This window comes from Chanodichthys erythropterus, chromosome 11 (assembly GCF_024489055.1).
Source record: "Chanodichthys erythropterus isolate Z2021 chromosome 11, ASM2448905v1, whole genome shotgun sequence".
In the NCBI taxonomy this organism is placed as follows: Eukaryota; Metazoa; Chordata; class Actinopteri; order Cypriniformes; family Xenocyprididae; genus Chanodichthys; species Chanodichthys erythropterus.
In genome coordinates, this window is record NC_090231.1 from 51,709,542 (window position 1) to 51,730,146 (window position 20,605).

Here is a 20,605-nt window from a genome sequence, read left to right on the forward strand (position 1 = left end):
GACTGTACATCACTTGCTTTCTAATTTAATGTGACGAGTTGCTTGGCAACTGTAAACACCCTACATTTAGGCATTTTATTTGGATAAAAGAACTGATTATTATTAAATGTTTGGTTCATCACAATGCTGTAGCTTAGTGACAATCTTAGCATTATCACATAATTCATCTGTGAGTAGGGCTGGGCAATATATCAAAAATTCATAACGCATTTATGATAATTTTGTTGGCGGTGTAAAATAAGTAAGTATAAATGAATGATAAAAGAATATTGTTCCTTTCCTTTACAGCGGTGCGCTTTCACTCTTCCTTAAATCCCAAAATGTATGTGCAAATCAGTCAAATCATGTAACGTGTATATATATATATATATATATATATATATATATATATATATATATATATAAAATCAGTGTGAATGAGTACACCCCCTTTGAAAAGTAACATTTTAAATACTATCTCAATGAACACAAAAACAATTTCCAAAATGTTGACAAGAATAAGTTTTACATAACATCTGTTTAACTTAACTTACATGAAAGTAAGGTTAATAATATAACTTAGAGATAATTGCTCTATAATATAACTTAATTATTCATTACACAGGTGTCCAGCAGACAGTTGAGTATAAAAGGGTGTTAAAACCCCTTCCCATTTCATGCTGTCAGCAAAGCTTTACTTATCAGTCAGAATACTGTAGCAAAAGTGGTACAAACATTTAAAAAAGATGGAACTGCAACCATCTCACAGAGACGTCCAGGTCATCCACAGAAGTTATCACCTCGACAGAAGCATCTTCTGATGAGAAGGTTTGAAAAAATCGGCGTGCAAGTTCACTGCAGTTATCTAAAGAAGTAGAAAGCCAAACTGAGTGACTATTTCCTGTGATACAATACAGCATACACTGCAGAGGAATTGCATCTATGGGTGCTGTCCTCAAAAGAAGCCTTTTAAAAAGCCCAGGCACAAAAAAAGCCTGCCTAGAGTTTGCCAGGGCCCATGCTGACAAAGATGAAGACTACTAGGACTCTATACTCTGAGTGAGACCGAGATAAATGTTTTTGGAACTGATGGCTTCAAAACTGTATGGTGTCGCAAAGGTGAGGAATACAAAGAAAAATGCATGGTGCCTACAGTGAAACATGGTGGTGGCCGTGTCCTTATGTGGGGCTGCATGAGTGCTGCTGGTGTCGGGGAGCTGCATTTCATTGATGGCATCATGAATTCACAGATGTACTGCTCTATACTGAAAGAGAAGATGCTACCATGGTCGATGTGCACTTTTCTAACATGACAATAATCCTAAACACACATCTAAGGCCACTGTTGGATTTCTGAAGAAGAACAGGGTGAAAGTGATTCAGTGGCTTCTGATCTGAACCCAATCGAACACCTATGGGGAATTCTGAAGAGACAAGTTGAGCATCACTCTCCATCCTTTTTAAAAGAGGTCATTCTTGAAGAATGGAAAAAGATAGATGTTGCAAAATGTTGCCAACTTGTCAACATTTTGGAAATTGTTTTTATGTTCATTGAGATATTGTTTAAAATGTTACTTTTCAAAGGGGGTGTACTCATTTACGCTGAGCACTGTGTGTGTGTGTGTGTATATGGAATAATTGACAACGGGCCATTGAATTCTTGTGAATTCTGGTAATGCTTCACGTCATGGCCATTACACCTCTGGTGTGCATTATTTTCTAAGAATTCAATGGCCTGAAGTCAATTATTCAACATCTCAAGACACTGTTCCGATGTTATATTTCAAGACATTTGTCAGGTTTTTGTACTTAAAACACTCTTGTGTGTTGGACTAATTTCGTACGCATCTCATCCCAAGCCTCCATTACTAATTCCATGATGTCATTTCAGAACTAGTAACGGAGGCTTGAGCCTTGATAGCAGAATAATACAGTTGATACAATTATTAACACAGTTAAGAGAGAGAGAGAGAATATGTGAATTAGCCTACCCGAGTCTGTGTGTCTATCATGGCAGCAGTGTCTCTACTTATAGCGAAACTATAAGTTTATCTACCCCAAGAATTGTGGCAAAAACATTGACAATAATTTGTCGTTTTTATCCTATTGTTTACTATATTTATTTACTTGGTCTGTGTCATTGTGGGTTTTGTTTCTTTTGCAGTTGCAGGCTGTAGGGCCTATTGAAATAACTGAAATCAATGTTGGTGAAGTGATATGGAACTGTAATGCAGTCAAGACCTGCTAGAACTACTTTAGCCTTGCGTTTCCCTGAAAATAATTGCACAACTTAGAACATTGGTCAACCAATCAGATTCGAGCATTCAACAACCCTGTAGTATACATATATAAGGGCTCCTCCTAGTACCCTTTAAACCATTTCACAGCAAAAACATATATATATATATATATATATATATATATATATAGATATATATATATATATATATATATATATCTATATATAGATAGATAGATATATATCTATATATATATATATCTATATATATATATATATATATATATATATATATATAAATACATATATATATATATATATATATATATATATATATATCTCAAAAAGACTGAAAGATATTGAGAGATAATTTTTTTAGCTGTATCACCCAGCTCTAGCTGTAAACACAGTAGAAGTTAAAAGATTGATAAAAGTCATCAACCTGCAAGTATTACAAATCCTGCACATACTGTATAAGAGATTTGCACTCAATCCAAAACACATTTGCAACATTTATAAAGCTCGAAAGAACCAGGTAATTTTTAATTGATAATAATGTACTATAAAATCAACAGAGATTAAAGTTATATGTATTGTAGCTCTACTAATATGATGCACTAATCTTGTTTGGATAGTCCACCGTGATATGCTAGACCATTCTGTATATGAGCCGCTCAAAGCTGATCTGCACATTAAAGGGTTAGTTCACCCAAAAATGAAAATTACGACCATTTACTCACCCTCATTCCAAACCCGTAAGATGATCGATCAATTTTCGAAACAAAGGTATTTTTAATATATTCTGAGAGATTTCTGTCCCTCCACCAAAGTTGAAGCTTCAAAAGGACACACGATCACATTGTATGATGAACAGATTTAATTTAAGCTGTTATTCACATTTATACATCCAACAACACACACATCAGTTATGGTAAATGGAAGCTTAAGCATGTTTGCTTGACATGCGAGAACCAATGAGGTTCATTCTTGTGTTATGCAGCTTCCACAAAGTTTGTTTTTGCATCTCAAAGCAAGTACGGTTGAGCTTCTTTTTATGTTTACTGATCAATGTTTATATGTGAATAAAAGCCTAAATTCAATCTGTTCATCATATAAAGCAAACATGTCTCTTCAGAAAATTTGGAATAAACTGCTCAATTCATAACTTTTAACGATCTCTTTATGAACTTTTTGAAGCGTTAAAGTGTCAGTTGTGTAGACTGTCAATGGGGGAACCGAAATCTCTCAGATTTCATTAATATTATCTTAATTTGTGTTCCGAATGGTTCCTAAGGGTGAGTAAATAATGACATGATTTGAATTTTTGGGTGAACTAACCCTTTGAGTGAGAGACCAACTCTTTCAGTTTATATTGTTCGCACACACACACAAATCAGAGCGAAAAAGATAAAGGAGAGTCCTCCAGCTATTTTCTCCAGACGGTTCTTGGCTTTCCCACAGTGGTGGATGTTAATTACAGTCATGGGGTGAGGTTGAGAAAAGTCAAGGAGAGGGGGAAGAGGGAAAAAGAAAGCAGAAGCACCATGTTAGACTAATCTCTTCTCTCTCGTTCCCTTTATGACCAGGAGGAGAGGCGAGTGGTGTATGTGGGACGTCTCCGTGCCGACAGCACACGCACGGAGCTCAAACGCCGCTTTGAAGTCTTCGGCGAGATTGAGGAGTGCACAGTCAACTTGAGACATGACGGGTAAGATCGTAGGCCTGTGTCTGTGTGTTTTTCTGGATTGTGTGTGTGTTAAATGGTTAAAATGAGTCAATATTTTCCTTCAGCATAAAAGGAATCTTCTAAATCTAGTTAATGATGTACTTGTGGCCATTGGACGGTGATTAGGAGAGCAGACTTAACTGCTTCTCATTGCACACGCAACATCTGTCACAGACAGCGCAGGCGTGTTTGAATACAAATAGGATCATACTGCAACAAAGAGCGAGAAGTCACATATTTACTGATTCCAATTTTGCATTTTGAATGGGGAATGAAAGATGCTTTGCTCTAATCGACTGACGCTTCACTTTCTATTTTTCAACCCAGAGACAACTTTGGCTTCATCACCTACCGCTACACTTGTGATGCGCTTGCTGCCCTTGAGAATGGACACACCTTGCGCAGGTCGAACGAGCCTCACTTTGAGCTCTGCCTTGGTGGACAAAAGCAGTACAGTAAATCGAATTACACAGACTTAGGTAAGTAAACAGCCTGGCTGCATTTGTGTACAGCTGACTAGAGACACAAATAATAAAAACTGCTGCCTTAATACAGAAAGAAAAGAAAGGCTCAACAACAATATATTATATTATATTATATTATATTATATTATATTATATTATATTATATTATATTATATTATATTATATTATATTATATTATATTATATTATATTATATTATATTATATTATATTATGTCCCACTTTATATTCAATGTCTTTAACTTCTGTGTACTAAAGCATCACTATAGAGGGTATGCACTTGACATCACTGTCGGCTGTTATGACTGCGGTTACACCCACTGAGTGGCAGCATTGGTTTTCAGAGTGAATGCCACAAAAAAAAAACACAAAATACATCCAAAACAGGAAAGAGCTTTGCGATTGACTGTACAAATAGATTTGACACAAAATTTGAGGGATATTTTTACAGACTGGTGAAAGCTACAGAAAAAAGAAGCAAATGGATTGCTGCAATTCACAGAAACAGCTGGACTCCAGGCAGAGAAGCGTGGATTTGCAGTTATCATTTTGTGTCAAAATTTTGGATTTTGGGATAAAATTATACCCTATATATTATATTGTCAAATACTGTATTGACAACTCATCAATTAAATATATTTTCCATCTTTATTCTGCATAATTGGGTGTTTATAAATAAACACTGACAAAAACTATACAAGTTTTAGGGCTGGACGATATGACAATATATATAACATTGATATGAAGTGATCACTCTGATTTAGACCTACCGATTTAGACCTTTTGTTGTTATGTAAAGTGTTCACAGGCAAATTTGCTTTATGTATTTCCCCAGCATCGAAATCAGGCACATATAAGTGTCTTGGCTGCATGTCAATATCCATGGATTATGTTTCTTTGACTGGTTATAAGGAACATTTTTGAGCCCAACCTTTAGTGTTATCATTTGTTTTACTCACGTTTTTGCAGTTTCCCTTATTAAATCCAGTCATGCAACAGGCTCTTTTGCCACTCAGTCCAGCTGAGGGAGCGTGTTCCGGCGGGAAAGTGATGTCAATGCATACCCTCTATTGTTCTCTTGCATACTTATTATTATTCCAAAACGTCGGCGCGCTTCTTCTCCCGCAGTTTTTGTCATAGACCCATGAATGAGGCTTCAAATCGACTGGCTCATTGAGGAGAGGTGTGATATGACTTTCCTAAGCAATCAGACTTACAAAGTTTGCAAAAGCAGGAAAAAACATCCCATAGACTTAACATTGATTGAATTTTCATGAATTTAAATCCCAACTGCCATTTTCTCTCTCACACACACGCAGGGCCTTAGAACCTCTCTTTCTCTCTCTAACTCTCTCTCTCTCTCTCTCTCACACTCTCTCACTTGAGTTATCTTATCAAGCAGAAAATAAGTAACGACCCAAAATCTTCATAGCCACACCCTAGCAACCGCCCCATAGACTTCTATTGAAAAATAGATGAGAGAGATATAAATGAATCAGAACACATGAGACACATGAGTTTGGCTCTTTTGATTTGGGCAGACATGCAGTCTGTTAGTTTAACCTGCTAACTGTCTAGCCATGCCCTAGCAACCATTCAGATCACTCTAGCAACCGTGTAACTTCATGAATAAGCCATATTTCAGAACCAGAACATTATACAAACTTACGATTTGGCTGTCTTGCTGTTACATGCATCACTGTAGCATCTGCCCAGTGACGAATTTTGCCACTGCAGGGACCACTCACATTTTCTTCAGGAAATGTACATTCTAGTTGCATCTATAATTAGAATGTTGAAACTTTCTTTAAATCTTAACCCACCCTTAAACCTACCCATACCACCAAACCTGTAACCTTAACCCTATCCCACCTCAATACAGCAAGTGTTTTGCAACACAATAAGTACATTGGACATAACTGTATTTTTTGTTGTTGTTGTTGTTGTTGTTGTTGTTTTTATGTTTTAAGACACCTAATATAAAGAGTGACTTTATATTATATTGCATATCATGCTGGTTGACTGGTATTTTTTGCTAGACGCACCGGTTAGACCCGCTTGAACCAACAATGTGAATTTATGCAATTTTGTCGTACACTATTTTTATCATGTCTTTTTCTGTTGTCTCCAGTGTTGTTATTGTTAACTAAAACTAAATCTATTTCCATGAATTGAAATAAATCTGATTAAAATATGAATACTGTTTTTGTTAACTGAAATACAAATAAATATATTAGATTAGATGAAAAACTTAAACTTTAAATGAAAATTAGAAATATTTCCTTGGCTACTAACTCATTAGTTTGAGCTGAAGTACAAAATGACCAAAACTAAAACTTAAATAAAAAATAATGCTAAATAGAAATATTTAAGCTAATAAAAGCAACTGACCAGGACTCTCTAGGAGAAGAGGTTGTATTATCTCACAAGCTTTCCTGACTGAATAAAGGATAAAAAGCACAAAATTAACGAAAAAAAAAAAAATAGCTAATAAAAATATTAATAAAATACTGTAATAGTCTACAAATAATACTAAAATAACAGTGGTCATCTCTGTCCGATCACGATGCATTTCTTTCTTTCACTCTCATCCTATCACTCTCTTTCTCACAAAATACCCAGCATTCCTTCTTTTCATATGCACCATGCCCTCTGTCCAGGATTACCAAGGTGACAATCTAGATCAGATTTATGGATCTGTGAGTGACAAATTCCTTTGTAAAATGTTATGGGGCTTTTTTTCTACTCATGATGCCTAAGATATGATTGTGGCTATAATAGGCAATCATCTCCACCCAAAGGGGAAAGTGTCTTTTGGGGGAAGGGACAAGATACAGTGGGAGGCAAAGGAATTGAATCTTAAGGGCAGCGCCTTTACATGTTGGCGAAGGGGGAATTCTGCTCTGTGCAGCCATGCAACATGAGCTCATTACTTCCTGTTATAACAGGAAAAATGGGAGGCTGGAGAACGGCATGCACTTCAATATTTAGTCAATGCTCCACTCCACATTTATTTTCTGCAAAATGTGAGGTCAGGGACGTGTAATGGTCGGGACGTTGGGATGATCCGTCTCAGTGGCGTTGATGGTGCTGCAGGTCAATGGAAAGGAACAAGAGCACTTTCCCTCAAATAATGAGGACATTACCTTGTATTTCAAAGGCTCAGGGTAAGGCCAAAGGTATTCAGATTGTGGACATAATACACTCTCCAAAGGTGAGCATGAAAGCTTTGGATAAGGGCCATATAGCAGAGTCATTGTATTGGGAATCTACCCCCGCCTCAGGCAGATGGATGAGTTGACCTTCATTTTCTTGAGGCCTTTCGCTAGACACAGGGTTTTACGGTGAGTGTAGGCTGAAGCGCAGCGACAGGTTCAGATGAAGAGGGAATGGGGGGAAAAGAGGCAAGTGACTAGAATAATGCCACGCCACAATAGCCTGAGAAACTTCCTCTCAATCTTCTGCCTTTCTCTTCCTCTTTCCTCCTTGTTTTCCGAGACACCGTCCATTAGTTTAAAGTAGAGAGCAGAGGCATTTTTCATCTTTCAAGGTGCGCGGCGTGACGCCATTCTCCCCTTAGCCATAGTATTAGATCACGACTGGCATCTCCTTCATGCCACGGTCATTCCCATTTCTCACGTGCTTCGACTTTGCCGCTGTGCATGTGAGGGCACCATTTGTGAAGCTGTCTGCCACTAGAGATAAGACAGCCGTATTCGTTATCCTGGCTGCAAATCAAACTGTATGTCTGATGGCCGTTCGGCTCTCATCTTCAGGAAGTTGCTCCTGACTGTTTAATAATTAAACTAGGCTGTTCAAGACAATGGACAAGTATATTACAGGAGAGGTTGAGACGGAGGCCTAGAAGACTGATTTGCTGTGTTTTAAATAGACGACCCCTGCATTTTAGTGCAAAATATATATAATATTGCATAATATTGACCCACGGGGACAAATAAGTGTCCACGATAAAGAAAAGGACAAACTATTTTAAAGTTTAAAACAAATGTGCCAAGTACTCAGAGATGTACTCTTTGTGTTCATGTTGGTTTCAAATGGTTTTGAACTTTTATAGCATTTTCTAGAAAAGAAACCTTTTTATCATAGAACAGGAAACAGGAAAATTAAGAAATTATTTATCTGACTTTGTATTTTTGATATGACCAAACAATCGAAGCACTATGGAAGCCCATTTCTGCTACATAATAATGCATAATAATCATAATAATAATAAAAATCATGATTTGGTCAGTAATAATTATGACATATATACTAAGTCATTATGACATTAAGAAATTATGACATGCTAATCAATTATGAGATAAAATGTTAAAATTACGACATCTGGCGAGATAGAAAATGCACCATTGTGACATAAAAAGTCCAAATTATGACATTCAACATTAAGATAAAAATTCATAATTTACACTCAAGATTGACAATCATTTTTGACACTAAAAATGGTCAAAAATCATGTTAATTGTGTCAAAAATTATGTCAAAAATCACCCTGTCTATAAATATCAAAATGAATTTTAATTCAGAAATTAAAAACCTTTTTATCATAGAACAGGAAACAGGAACATTAAGAAATTATTTGACCAAACAATTGCAAAGCACTATTAAAGCCCATTTCTGCCACATAATAATGCAAAAAAAAAAAAAAAAAAAAAAAAGATTTGGTCAGTAATAATTATCACATATTTATGAGAAAAGTCAAAATTATGACATGCTAATCAATTATGAGAGAAAATGTTGAAATTCTGACATCTGATGAGATGGGAATGCACAATTGTCACATAAAAAGTTAAAATTATTACAAAAAGTCACAATTATGAGATAAGAAGCCGAAAATATGACAAAAAGTCAAAATTATGTGAAAACATTTCATAATTGACAGTCAACATTGAGATAAAAATTCATAATTATGACAGCCGAAATTAACAGTCATAATTTTTGATGAAAAAAGTCTAAATTGACAAAACTGACCGATTATGCCATAGTTATAATTAGAAGATAAAAACTCAAAATTATGACCTTCGGAATTATGAGATAAAATGCATAAATGACGTAAAAATTCATAATTATGACAAAAAAAACTAAATTATCACACAAGTCAGAATTATGACTTGCCACAGCACTTTATGTACATGGCGGAATCAGGCTTCCATACAAAGGAGCAACACAAAGTAGCACCTTTTAGAATGAATCCAGCGTCCCTGATTTCCACAGATGTTCAAATGTGCCATTTTCTCCTTTCAGATTCCCATTCTGACGACTTTGATCCAGCCTCCACTAAAAGCAAGTACGACTCCATGGATTTTGACAGCTTGTTGCGAGAGGCCCAGTATAGCCTGAGAAGGTAATGAGCACCACTGCACCGGCTGGCTGCAAAGAGAGGGATTTGCAATACCTCACTGTTGTTTCTGTTCTTTGAATACAAGACTACAGACATTTTACACTTTATGTAAGTGGAAAGAGTATATGTGGATGATAAAGTTCTACGTATATGAAGGGATATATGTGTATATCTGCAAGCAAAGTTTACATGAACCTAGCTGCTGCAAAAGCCGAGGAGAGACATTACCTGTGGGGATAACCAGTGAAGTAGCGCACACTACTTTAGTGGACTACACAGATCCGTGCGCTGCGTGAGGCTCTGAAAGAGACATGAATCTTCATCAGAGTTCGCTCCACACACCGCATCACCCTCGGCACTTTGAGAGGGGAAAAGTGCAGCTCGTTCAGTCTGTTTTTATTGTTTGGAGTTTATTTTTGTGGGCTTTTTCTGTTCCTTTTTTAATCTGGTGTTTGGATGTGGTGTTACATTAACGAGAAGGGTTTGGGGAAATCTCTTGGATGTTCAAGGTAACATTGTCGCCTATTTACAAAAGGAATATTTTTATTTGATGTGCATATCAGCGTTCTTTGTTTGTTACAGCTATGCACTGTAAAATGCAGCCTTTTTAAGACGAAATTTTCTTAATCGAGAATGTTGATCTGTAGTCCATACGATGATGTATAACCTACATGGCGTTTAGATGACGTGTTTTGATTGTAAAAATATGTATGGAGATTTATTGCTCTTTTTGGGGGAGCATGCAACAAATTTTTGTCTCTGTTTTTCTTTTGGTTTTTCTTGTTTTGCTTTTATTATTATTTTTTTTTTTTTCATTGAAAAACTCCATGTGCAGTTTTATCCGATTTTGAAGTTGATAACTCAGTGTTTTACGTATATACATGCAGTGTAAGATAGATTTTCAAGAGTTTATGTTCACTACTGTGTAAAAAAAAAAAGAAGATAAACCCCAAGATATTTTTTTATCCTTTAATGTCTGAAGGAATCAAGAGCTTTTATTAATTTCTCTGTGCACACTAATCATTGTTATTGTTCCTGTTTGATAACACTTTCACAGAGATGATTACTCTTCTAACACAGAATTAATCATGCTTATTTATGTATTTATCTCAGTATTCTAATCAAAATATTTATGGCAGCCATCTCACGTGATGCGCCTTACAAATTTTGCTATTTATATTATTTGTTATTCAACAATCACTGGAAAGGATGTAAATTTACAAGTTCTAAAGAAATATCGTTTTTATATGCCTTCAGAGATGGAACAAAAAATATATTCTAGGCTCATGATGAACTTTGCTGCTCCAAACTCAAGTGATTTATTTGTTTTTCTAGCTCTAAAACACTTTCATCCACCTTTTTCATCTCTTTTTTTATTACATGAAGCAATAAAATAATTTTGCAGGTATTTTGTTGTACCACAGAAAATCTGTTTTTGCTCCACACTTTTGATTATGTGAATGCCAAACTAAAGTTTACAATTTTCTTTCCTGAATTTTTTAAAAAGAAGAAGAAAAAAAAAAAAAAAGATGTATTTGATGTAAAAAAAATAATAATAATAATAATATATATGATGATACTAATCTTGTCATTACTCACAATAACTCGAAATAATGAAAAAGTAATAATGGAATATGAAAATGTGAATAAAAAAAATAAAAAAGCAATAAATTATTTTTCAAAGCTGTATTTTAGCTCATGTTGTTGTATGGTTTGAGACGTGACAATTACCCAGACTCTGTTCAAAAACGGGGGATCCGTTCCAGTGCCTCAACACAGATCGCATGACCATCGTTGGAAAGAGATGTTGGTTGTGAATGCAGCTTATGTGTGTGTGTGTGCGAGTGTGAGCGAATTTAAAAATTCAATACAAGCAATGACTTATAGGATTGAAAAGCCAAAAATTGCATCTATGAGATCGAGTCGCTTTCCAAAGCAAGAGCTATTTTTGTCTTTGCTGTGGTTTGAAGGCACCTGAGAGGAACTGCTAATAATTCGAATCACTAAAACACTGCAGGCACTTGTCATGGACACATAAAAGGATAGTTCACCCAAAAATGAAAATGATCACATGATTTACTCACCTTCAAGCCATCCTAGGTGTATATGACTATCTTCTTTCAGACGCATATTTTGAAGCCCAAAATAAATGCATCCATCCATCCATCCATCATAAATATAATCCATACAACTTCAGAGGGTTAATAAAGGCTTTCTGAAGCGAAGTGATGGGTTTTTGTAAGAAAATATCCATATTTAAAACTAGCTTCCGCCAGATGACCGTACGCATACTGTGCAAATGAGTAACCCCTGACGCGATGTATGACGCACGATGTAGGAGTATTGTAAGCTTAGATGCCTCTCGCGGTTCAAACAAATATGGCTGGGCAACGAACTCAAGCTCCTCTTCTCTGCTATCGAAATCCTCCAACATTTTGCTTTAAAAATTTCTCATTTTAGACTTCTAATTCGTGACCGGTGTTTTGCTTTGCTCTATCCTCTGTGCTTCCACGTTCGTCGTTACATCATGTGCCGAGGTCAGTGTTTACTCTTCCGCCGCAAATCAATGCATACGGCTGTAAGTTTTAAATATGGATATTTTTCTTACAAAAACCCATCACTTTGTTTAAGAAGGCCTTTATTAACCTCCTGGATGAATGCATTTTTTGAAGGGGCTTCAAAACATGCCCCCTGTTCACTACCATCATAAAGCTTGGAAGAGCCAGGATATATTTAAATATATCTCCGATTATGTTTGTCTGAAAGAAGATAGTCATATACACACCTAGGATGGCTTGAGGGTGAGTAAATCATGGGATAATTTTCATTTTTGAGTGAACTATCCCTTTAAGGTAATCTTTTTATGTCAGTTAACAGCAGGTTTTGTTGTAGCCCATTTTAAAAGATTCACAACCCATTACTGTCAATGTAAATGTCTGGTTTCAGAAATGTTTTGTACATTATTTTCTGCACAGAGCTTGGGTATGGAGTCATGTCACGTTCGATATGTGTGGCTTTAATAATGCAACATGTATGTTGCAAATCTGCTTTGTAAATTGCTGTAGCAATATGTTACAACACCTGATGGGGTGTATCTTTTGGAGTGGCAGACTTTTTACCATAGTAAAAACTACTACTGAAGGATTTGCCACTGCTTTGGACGATTTTTTTTTTGTGTTTCCATAAAGAAGCAGATATATCTAAATGAGGCTGTGTGTGGATTTGTGTGTGGATTTGATAGAGTGTGTGTGTATTTCGGGGTCAAGGGGACTGTGTTTGGCTGTGTTATCTTCTATTTGTCTCCTATCCATGTTGCCTTCTGCTGAGTCCTAACCAATGCCTTTGTAGTTGTACGTATTGTACAATCTTTGTTGTGAATTTTCTTTTTTATGTGTAGTTTTCATCAGCCTCACCATGCCAATAAAGGGAATTGTGTCTAATTTATTCTTTTCCTCCTTTTTCTTGTACATTCAAACTGAATACATTAAGAAGCAAACGATGTCAAGAACGTTGTGACGTTCGTATTGACTAAAGCGCGCATATGAGCATCATACGAACCCTGCCGGGTGATGCTGCTTTCTGCGTATCATCACTGTAAGCTGTAAAGCACATTGTTTTGGATGACTCACTTGCAGAGTCAGTTATTTTTGGCGGATGCTCGGGTTTTTGCCAACTCTGCACGACCCTGGAAAATGACTGATGATAATCCCGGGGAGCTTGTTTCTTAATTCCCATAAACTCTTTTTGACAGGTTTTGCATGTACATACGAGCGAAAGCGTTCCTATAAAGGGGCCGAGAGATTTTGATGGCACATCTGTCCAGCTGAAACGTAATACTATATCATTACGATTCAGCCTGTGAGTATAGGGAAGGTGAATAACCTCTTCTCTTCTTTGAGAGATGTGGCAGGAGTGGACATTAAATTTTAAAAGAAGAGGATCCAATTGTGGATTTATTTATTTTATTTTATTTTTCATTAATGGTTCAGTTTAGCCTCGGAGAAAAGAGAGACTTCTTTCATTTTACCGTCACAATCATGCAGGCAGGAGGTCTTTTGCAGTTTGCCCTTTTCCACACAATGAAGCTGGAAGCTCGAGAGCTTCACTTCACCTCACCTCTGTCTTTTTGTGTGATACAGGTACTTACTCTGGCAATCTATATATTTCATTTCATACAGCAATTGGTGAAAATGGCCATGTCTGCAGTTTCTGAGTGTCTTCTACCTGCCATCCTATAATATATACGACTGTACTTGATATATATATATTTATACACTACTTGTCAAGCCGTATGGATTACTTTTATTATGGATGAATGCATTTGTTCACTACCATCATAAAGCTGGGAAGAGCCAATATCTTTTTTAAATATATCTCCGATTATGTTCATCTGAAAGAAGATAGTCATATACACCTAGGATTGTTTGAGGGTGAGTAAATCATGGGATACGTTTCATTTTTGGGTGAACTATCCCTTTAAGGTAACCTTTTTATGTCAGTTAACAGCAGGTTTTGTTGTAGCCCATTTTTAAAGATTCACAACCCATTACTGTCAATGTAAATGTCTGGTTTCAGAAATGTTTTGTCATTATTTTCTGCACAGAGCTTAGGTATGGAGTCATGTCACGTTTGATATGTGTGGCTTCAATAAAGCCTTAATTATAATAAATATTTCATTTCACAAAGCCATTGGTGAAAATGGTCATGTCTGCAGTTTTTGAGGGTCTTCTACCTGCCTTTCTAAAATATACGATTGTATTTGATATATAGTATATTTATGCACTACTTGTCAAACATCTGGAGAACAGTCATTGAAACACAAAATCAAATGACAAACTGCAGTGTGAAAAATACGCAGTGTGTATGTGTATGTGTATGTGTATGTGTGTGTGTGTGTGTGTGTGTGTGTATACACTATTTAGCCAAAAGTATTGGGACACCCCTCCAAATCATTGAATTCAGGTGTTCCAATCACTTCCATGGCCACAGGTGTATAAAATCAAGCACCTAGGCATGAAGACTGCTTCTACAAACATTTGTGAAAGAATGGGTACCGTGATAGGTTGCGACCTGTGCAATAAGCCCATTCATGAAATTTCCTTACTACTAAATATTCCACGGTCAACTGTTAGTGGTATCATAACAAAGTGGAAGCAATTGGGAATAACAGCAACTCACCAACAAAGTGGTAGGCCACATAAAATCACAGAGCGGTGTCAGTGCATGCTGTGGCACACAGTTCGCAGAAGTTGCCAACTTTGTGCAGAATCAATAGCTACAGACCTCCAAACATCATGTATCCTTCAGATTAGCTCAAGAACAGTGCATAGAGAGCTTCATGGAATGGGTTTCCATGGCCGAGCAGCTGCATCCTAGCCTTACATCACCAAGTGCAATGCAAAGTGTCGGATGCAGTGGACGTGTTCTCTGGAGTGACGAATCACGCTTCTCTGTCTGGCAATCCAATGGATGAGTCTGGATCTGTCGGTTGCCAGGAGAACGGTTCTTTCCTGACTGCATTGTGCCAAGTATAATGTTTGGTGGAGGGGGATTATGGTGTGGGGTTGTTTTTCAGAGGTTGGGCTTGGCCCCTTAGTTCCAGTGAAAGGAACTCTTAATGCTTCAGCATATCAAGACATTTTGGACAATTTCATGCTCCCAACTTTGTGGGAACAGTTTGGGGATGGCCTTTTCCTGTTCCAACATGACTGTGCACCAGTGCACAAAACAAGGTCCATAAAGACATGGATGAGTGAGTTTGGTGTGGAGGAACTTGACTGGCCTGCACAGAGTCCTGACCTCAACCCGATAGAACACCTTTGGGATGAATTAGAGCGGAGACTGTGAGCCAGGCCTTCTAGTCCAACATCAGTGCCTGACCTCACAGATGTGCTTCTAGAAGAATGGTCAAAAATTCCCATAAACGCACTCCTAAACCTTGTGGAAAGCATTTCCAGAAGAGTTGAAGCTGTCATAGCTGCAAAGGGTGAGCCAACTCCATATTAATCCCTACGGATTAAGAATGGGATGTCATTAAAGTCCATGTGCACATAAAGGCAGGCATCCCAAAACTTTTGGATATATATATATATATATATTTTATATATATATATATATATATATATATATATATATATATATATATATATATATATATATATATATATATATATATATATATATATATATATATATATATATATATATATATATATATATATATATATATTATATATATATATTATATATATATATATATATATATATATATATATATATACACACACTGCCAGACAAAAAAAAAAAAACTGTTCACTGTTTGGATTAAATAGGCAAATACTTAAGAGTCTGTGACTGGATCATTATTGCATTATTGTGATTATTATGTTTCTAGCATGTTATATCTCTGATATAATAACTATATGTTATACCTCTTGATGGAAATAAATGTTGTGATGTTACTTCCATCAAGAGGTGCATCAATTTTTGGTCAAGCTCTTGTATTGACAATGCAAGAGGTGAGCACTCTGTAAAGTCTACTCTATCACATCCCAAAGACTTTCAATGAATCTAAGGACTCTAGAGGTATGAATGTAAAAGTGAAAATTATTCTTCCTCCTAAACATTCTTTCTCATTTTGAGCCTGATGAATATTGGCTTTGTCATCCTGGAATATGGTCATGATGCATATTCCTACATGTTTATTTAAGAAATGAAAAGCCTCACACTCCATCAATTAGTGTTAGAAGAAGTTTTCCCAAACAAATAACATGCTAGAAATATAATAATCACTGTAATAATGATCCAGTCACAGACTCTTAAATTTGCCTATTTAAATCCAAACAGCGACTTTTTTTTTTTTTTTTTGGTCGGGCAGTGTATATACAGTATATATTTAAAAATGCAAAAGTCTGTTCTGACACTTTTAATACATCCTTGATGAATAAAAGTATTAATTTATATGAAACAAAAATAACATTACTGTCCCCAAACTTTCTGATCACTATGTTGTTTGAAAATACTTGTTCTTTCAAATGCATTAAAAGCAAATAATGGCAGCAGAAATAAGGCAACAGGAACTGAATTCACCGTGAGATTTATTAGGATGGAGTTCAGAAGCTGTTATGATGATGATGATGAAACTACATCAAAGGAGCAGTGGCGAGCTGATACTCCCGGATTCCAGTGAGCTCACCAGTGTGTTATTTTGAGGCGTCATCGACACTGATCCCCAGCCTCATGCTCCATCTCTTTCTGTTTATTTTTAGAGTGCTTTATGAGTGCCATGCAATTCCATTGTCTCGAGGTCTATCAGATTTACTTTCTCATGTAGGACAACAGCTGCAATTCCCCAGAAATTCAGACAATCACCACCTTTAGAAATGAGTATATGAGAAACATGTAGGGTGTTTACTCAATATTAACTTTGAAAACTTTTAAATATCACTGTGGGTAGCAAATATGATGTTATGTGGTCTAATGCATAAGATATAAACTGCAGTGAGGTGGGCAAGGGACCAGATTAATGTCAATGTTTTTATAAGGGTTTGATATGGAGCGGAAAAACATAAAACTGTTTGAAGTTAACACTGTCAAAAGTTATAAAGTAATAAAAAGTGGTTGTGTCTAGATGGTAAATCTGTGAGATTCACATTTGCTGATACCAAGGTTAAAGTTGCCATTAGCATTCATCATTTGCATAATTCCTTTAGTTAACTGAACAGTCAATACAGAAAGCGCAATACATTTTTTTGACAGTGTTGTTATTGTTAACTATTAAATACTTATAACTTTTTAAAGATAAATAGAAATTAAATGAAAATAAGAAATAAAATAAGTAAAAAAAATAATAAAATTGTAAATAATAAAATTGAAGTATACTAAAATAAAAAACAAAAAATAAAAAAAGCTGAAATGAAAATAAATTAAAGCTAAGTGTGTAGTGGTGCTGACATGGAGCAAACTGCAGCAACAGTGTAAAAGTAGCTTAATTCTGTGTGTAAACCGCAGACTTGGCAACAGGTAATCATGTAATTAACTCGTAAATATGAGTTTCCTAGGTAAATATTTCACATGAACGCCCTCCCATTTCGAAACTTGAATGAAATTAATAACTTCAGAAGTGGGACTTATCAAATATCCTATAGCACATGAAGGCAGCATTAATACATGATCGAGGGGAGCACATGAATTTAACAACCTATGAAAAAACAGAACTTGACACATAAAACAAAGGAACAAATGAAAACAAAGGTGTGTTCACACCATGCTGTAATTACCGTAATGATTCTGAACTGTAAAAGGCCACTGTTCCACCTGACCACTGCAGATTTAAGGTGACAAGAAACATGACTGATTAAAAAAAAAACAACAACAATAAAAACCAAACCAAAAACAGATGTGACAAAGTGAAGCTATATCTATAAAACTGAAATAAATATGAATAATAAAAAACTAATAAAACAAAAAAGAAAAAATAAGAAAAAGCTACTTACAAATATAAAAAAAAAAAAAAATACTATAATAGTATAAATACTAGGTATCACTTTACAAGGTCTCATTTGTTAAAGCTGCAGTCTGTAACTTTTTTGGGTTAAAAATTAAATTTTTGAGCAAATACATATCCAGCCAGTGTTCAAAACTATCTCATTATCTTAGCTAGATTCACAATGGTAAGCTTGTAATAATGTTTTATAATAAGAGTGACATGGTGGACTTTGAGCATGAGGGAAATTTGAGCATGCAGCAGTTCGTCTGTGCGTCATTACGTCACGTCCGTAAACAGAAAGGAAGGAGTCCAGGCTAGTCGGTTTTATCACGTGAGGACGCTGCTGGTAGTGGATCATTTATAGCCTTTTGTCACAGCAGCTGAAATAATTAAACTTATCATTTTGATGGTGGATTGTAATCCAGAAAGATCCAAATGACAATCATCAGTGACAACTGGAGATTCACCCAAAGTCACTAATATACACTAAATAATCACGACATCATAATCATGATGTTGTTAACATTAACAATTTGAGAACAATATAACAGTAATAATAATTTGCACGGTTTGACGTGATCCAAGCGAAGCGATCATTAGATTTAATCATCATTGGCAGCGCAATTTATTGTAAGCCTAATGCTTTTTCCTCATTTGGTCAGAACAAAAGTGGCAGACATGTTACTAACTTGTTCAGATGATATTTTCCAGTGAAAATTCTTATATTGATCATACTTTCAAGATGTAGAATCTGTGATTCTGAAGTTCAGTATCCACACCGGTGCGGTGACAGACAGCAAGCATTAGATTCATCTGCGCTGACGAGCACAGGGAACATACAGATAACTGTTCCGCATATGACTGCAATTGCAGGTTTCAAACTGAGATGGCGACAAAGAGGAAAAATCACGGACTGCAGCTTTAACATTAGTTATTATGGTAACACTTTACAGTAAGGTTCATTAGTTAATTTCAACATTTACTGATACATTATTAAAATCTTGTTAACATTAGTTAATGCACTATGAACTCACATGAACAATGAACAACTGTATTTTTATTAACTAACGTTAACGAAGATTAGTAAATACAGTAACAAATGTATTGCTCATGGTTAGTTCATGTTAGTTAATACATTAACTAATGTTTAACTAATGAACCTTATTGTAAAGTGTTACCATTATTATGAACATTTATTAAAGCCCCCCTGTGGTAAAAATCAAGTTTTTAAATGTTGTTTATATGTCAATTATGTTTTTAACATGCTTTAAGACAAATCATGTGCAAATTCATAAGTCAACTCCATTGACAAGTATTTTCTCTTAAAAACTGCAGTGATCTAAAAAGAGTTTCAAAAACGTGTTTTGAAATCGCTTGTGTCCATTACATCACAAACTACCTTGTAACCAATCACGTCAATGTGCCGGCAGGCTTTAGCATATCCTTAACTATGCATGAAGCAAGGGAGTCTCAAGAGAAGCCAGGTTTTCCCAGTATATTTTTCTGTTGATGTGAAAAAACAGGTAGATTTAGCAATACGGCAGGTGTATGATGTTTATTACGATGTAATGATGAATATGCTTTTTCCCACTGACATTCTAAGGTGTTCAAAGTATTTCAGATACTGATTTTTAGAAGACAGCTGTCTGACTCAAGAATGGGAACATGGTTTATGTAACATTAGCACATTATTAGCTGTTTGATAATGTAGCAAAAGCAATAGGCTATTCATATTAATTACCGTTATGTGTCCGACATTGTAAAAAAGCGATACTGTTGTGTAGCTTTTACCTCAGGAAGTTGCCCGAGTGGATCAGAGTTGCCATGTTTTCACAACAAAACCCATCCAATTGCTACTCAAAACTAGCCCAATCGCATTTCAGGGGGGTCCCTCTGTATAATATGTGTTTCGGGGGGGTAAAATCTGCATTTTTGACGGGGTTCCCCTAGTAAAATTCATATTACAGGGGGTAAATATCATGTTATTTGGCGTTGCTTAAACCGAGAACATGAAAAACAAACCGCAACAACAGTGTTAAAGTCAAGCATGCCACACGATTCCTGTGAAGCCAAAGCTGAGATTGACTGCTTCATTGAGTGAAGGCATCAACAGACTTTAACCTTGATCTTCATGAGGAGATTAATGTTAGTTAATTAAAACTGTTCATTTGTGCACATTAGTTCACTACGGAAGAGGATTAGGGCCAAGCAATAATAAAAAAATAAAACAATCGAGATTAAAGTCGTTAAATTTAGAGAAAAAAGTCATTGAATTATGACAACAAATTCGTAATTTACCGAATTTGTTCTCGTAATTTAACGACTTTTTTCT

General features: G+C 35.7%; 1 protein-coding gene across 6 annotated transcripts in view; it reads left to right on the top strand.

Moving 5' to 3' along the window:
- Positions 1-13,439, top strand: part of ppargc1a (peroxisome proliferator-activated receptor gamma, coactivator 1 alpha) — a 49,551-nt gene extending 36,112 nt beyond the window's left edge. For 2 of the 6 annotated variants that reach the window (XM_067399998.1, XM_067400002.1), the window contains exons 11-13: positions 3,805-3,926; positions 4,272-4,423; positions 9,689-13,438. In XM_067399998.1, coding sequence (XP_067256099.1) covers positions 3,805-3,926; positions 4,272-4,423; positions 9,689-9,792 — 378 coding nt within the window. In that variant the 3' untranslated portion in view covers positions 9,793-13,438. Of the gene's footprint in view, positions 1-3,804; positions 3,927-4,271; positions 4,424-9,688 lie in introns of all 6 variants that reach the window. The other 4 variants (XM_067399999.1, XM_067400001.1, XM_067400003.1 and 1 more) reach the window with 4 other exon arrangements.
- The last annotated feature ends 7,166 nt before the right edge of the window (positions 13,440-20,605 follow it).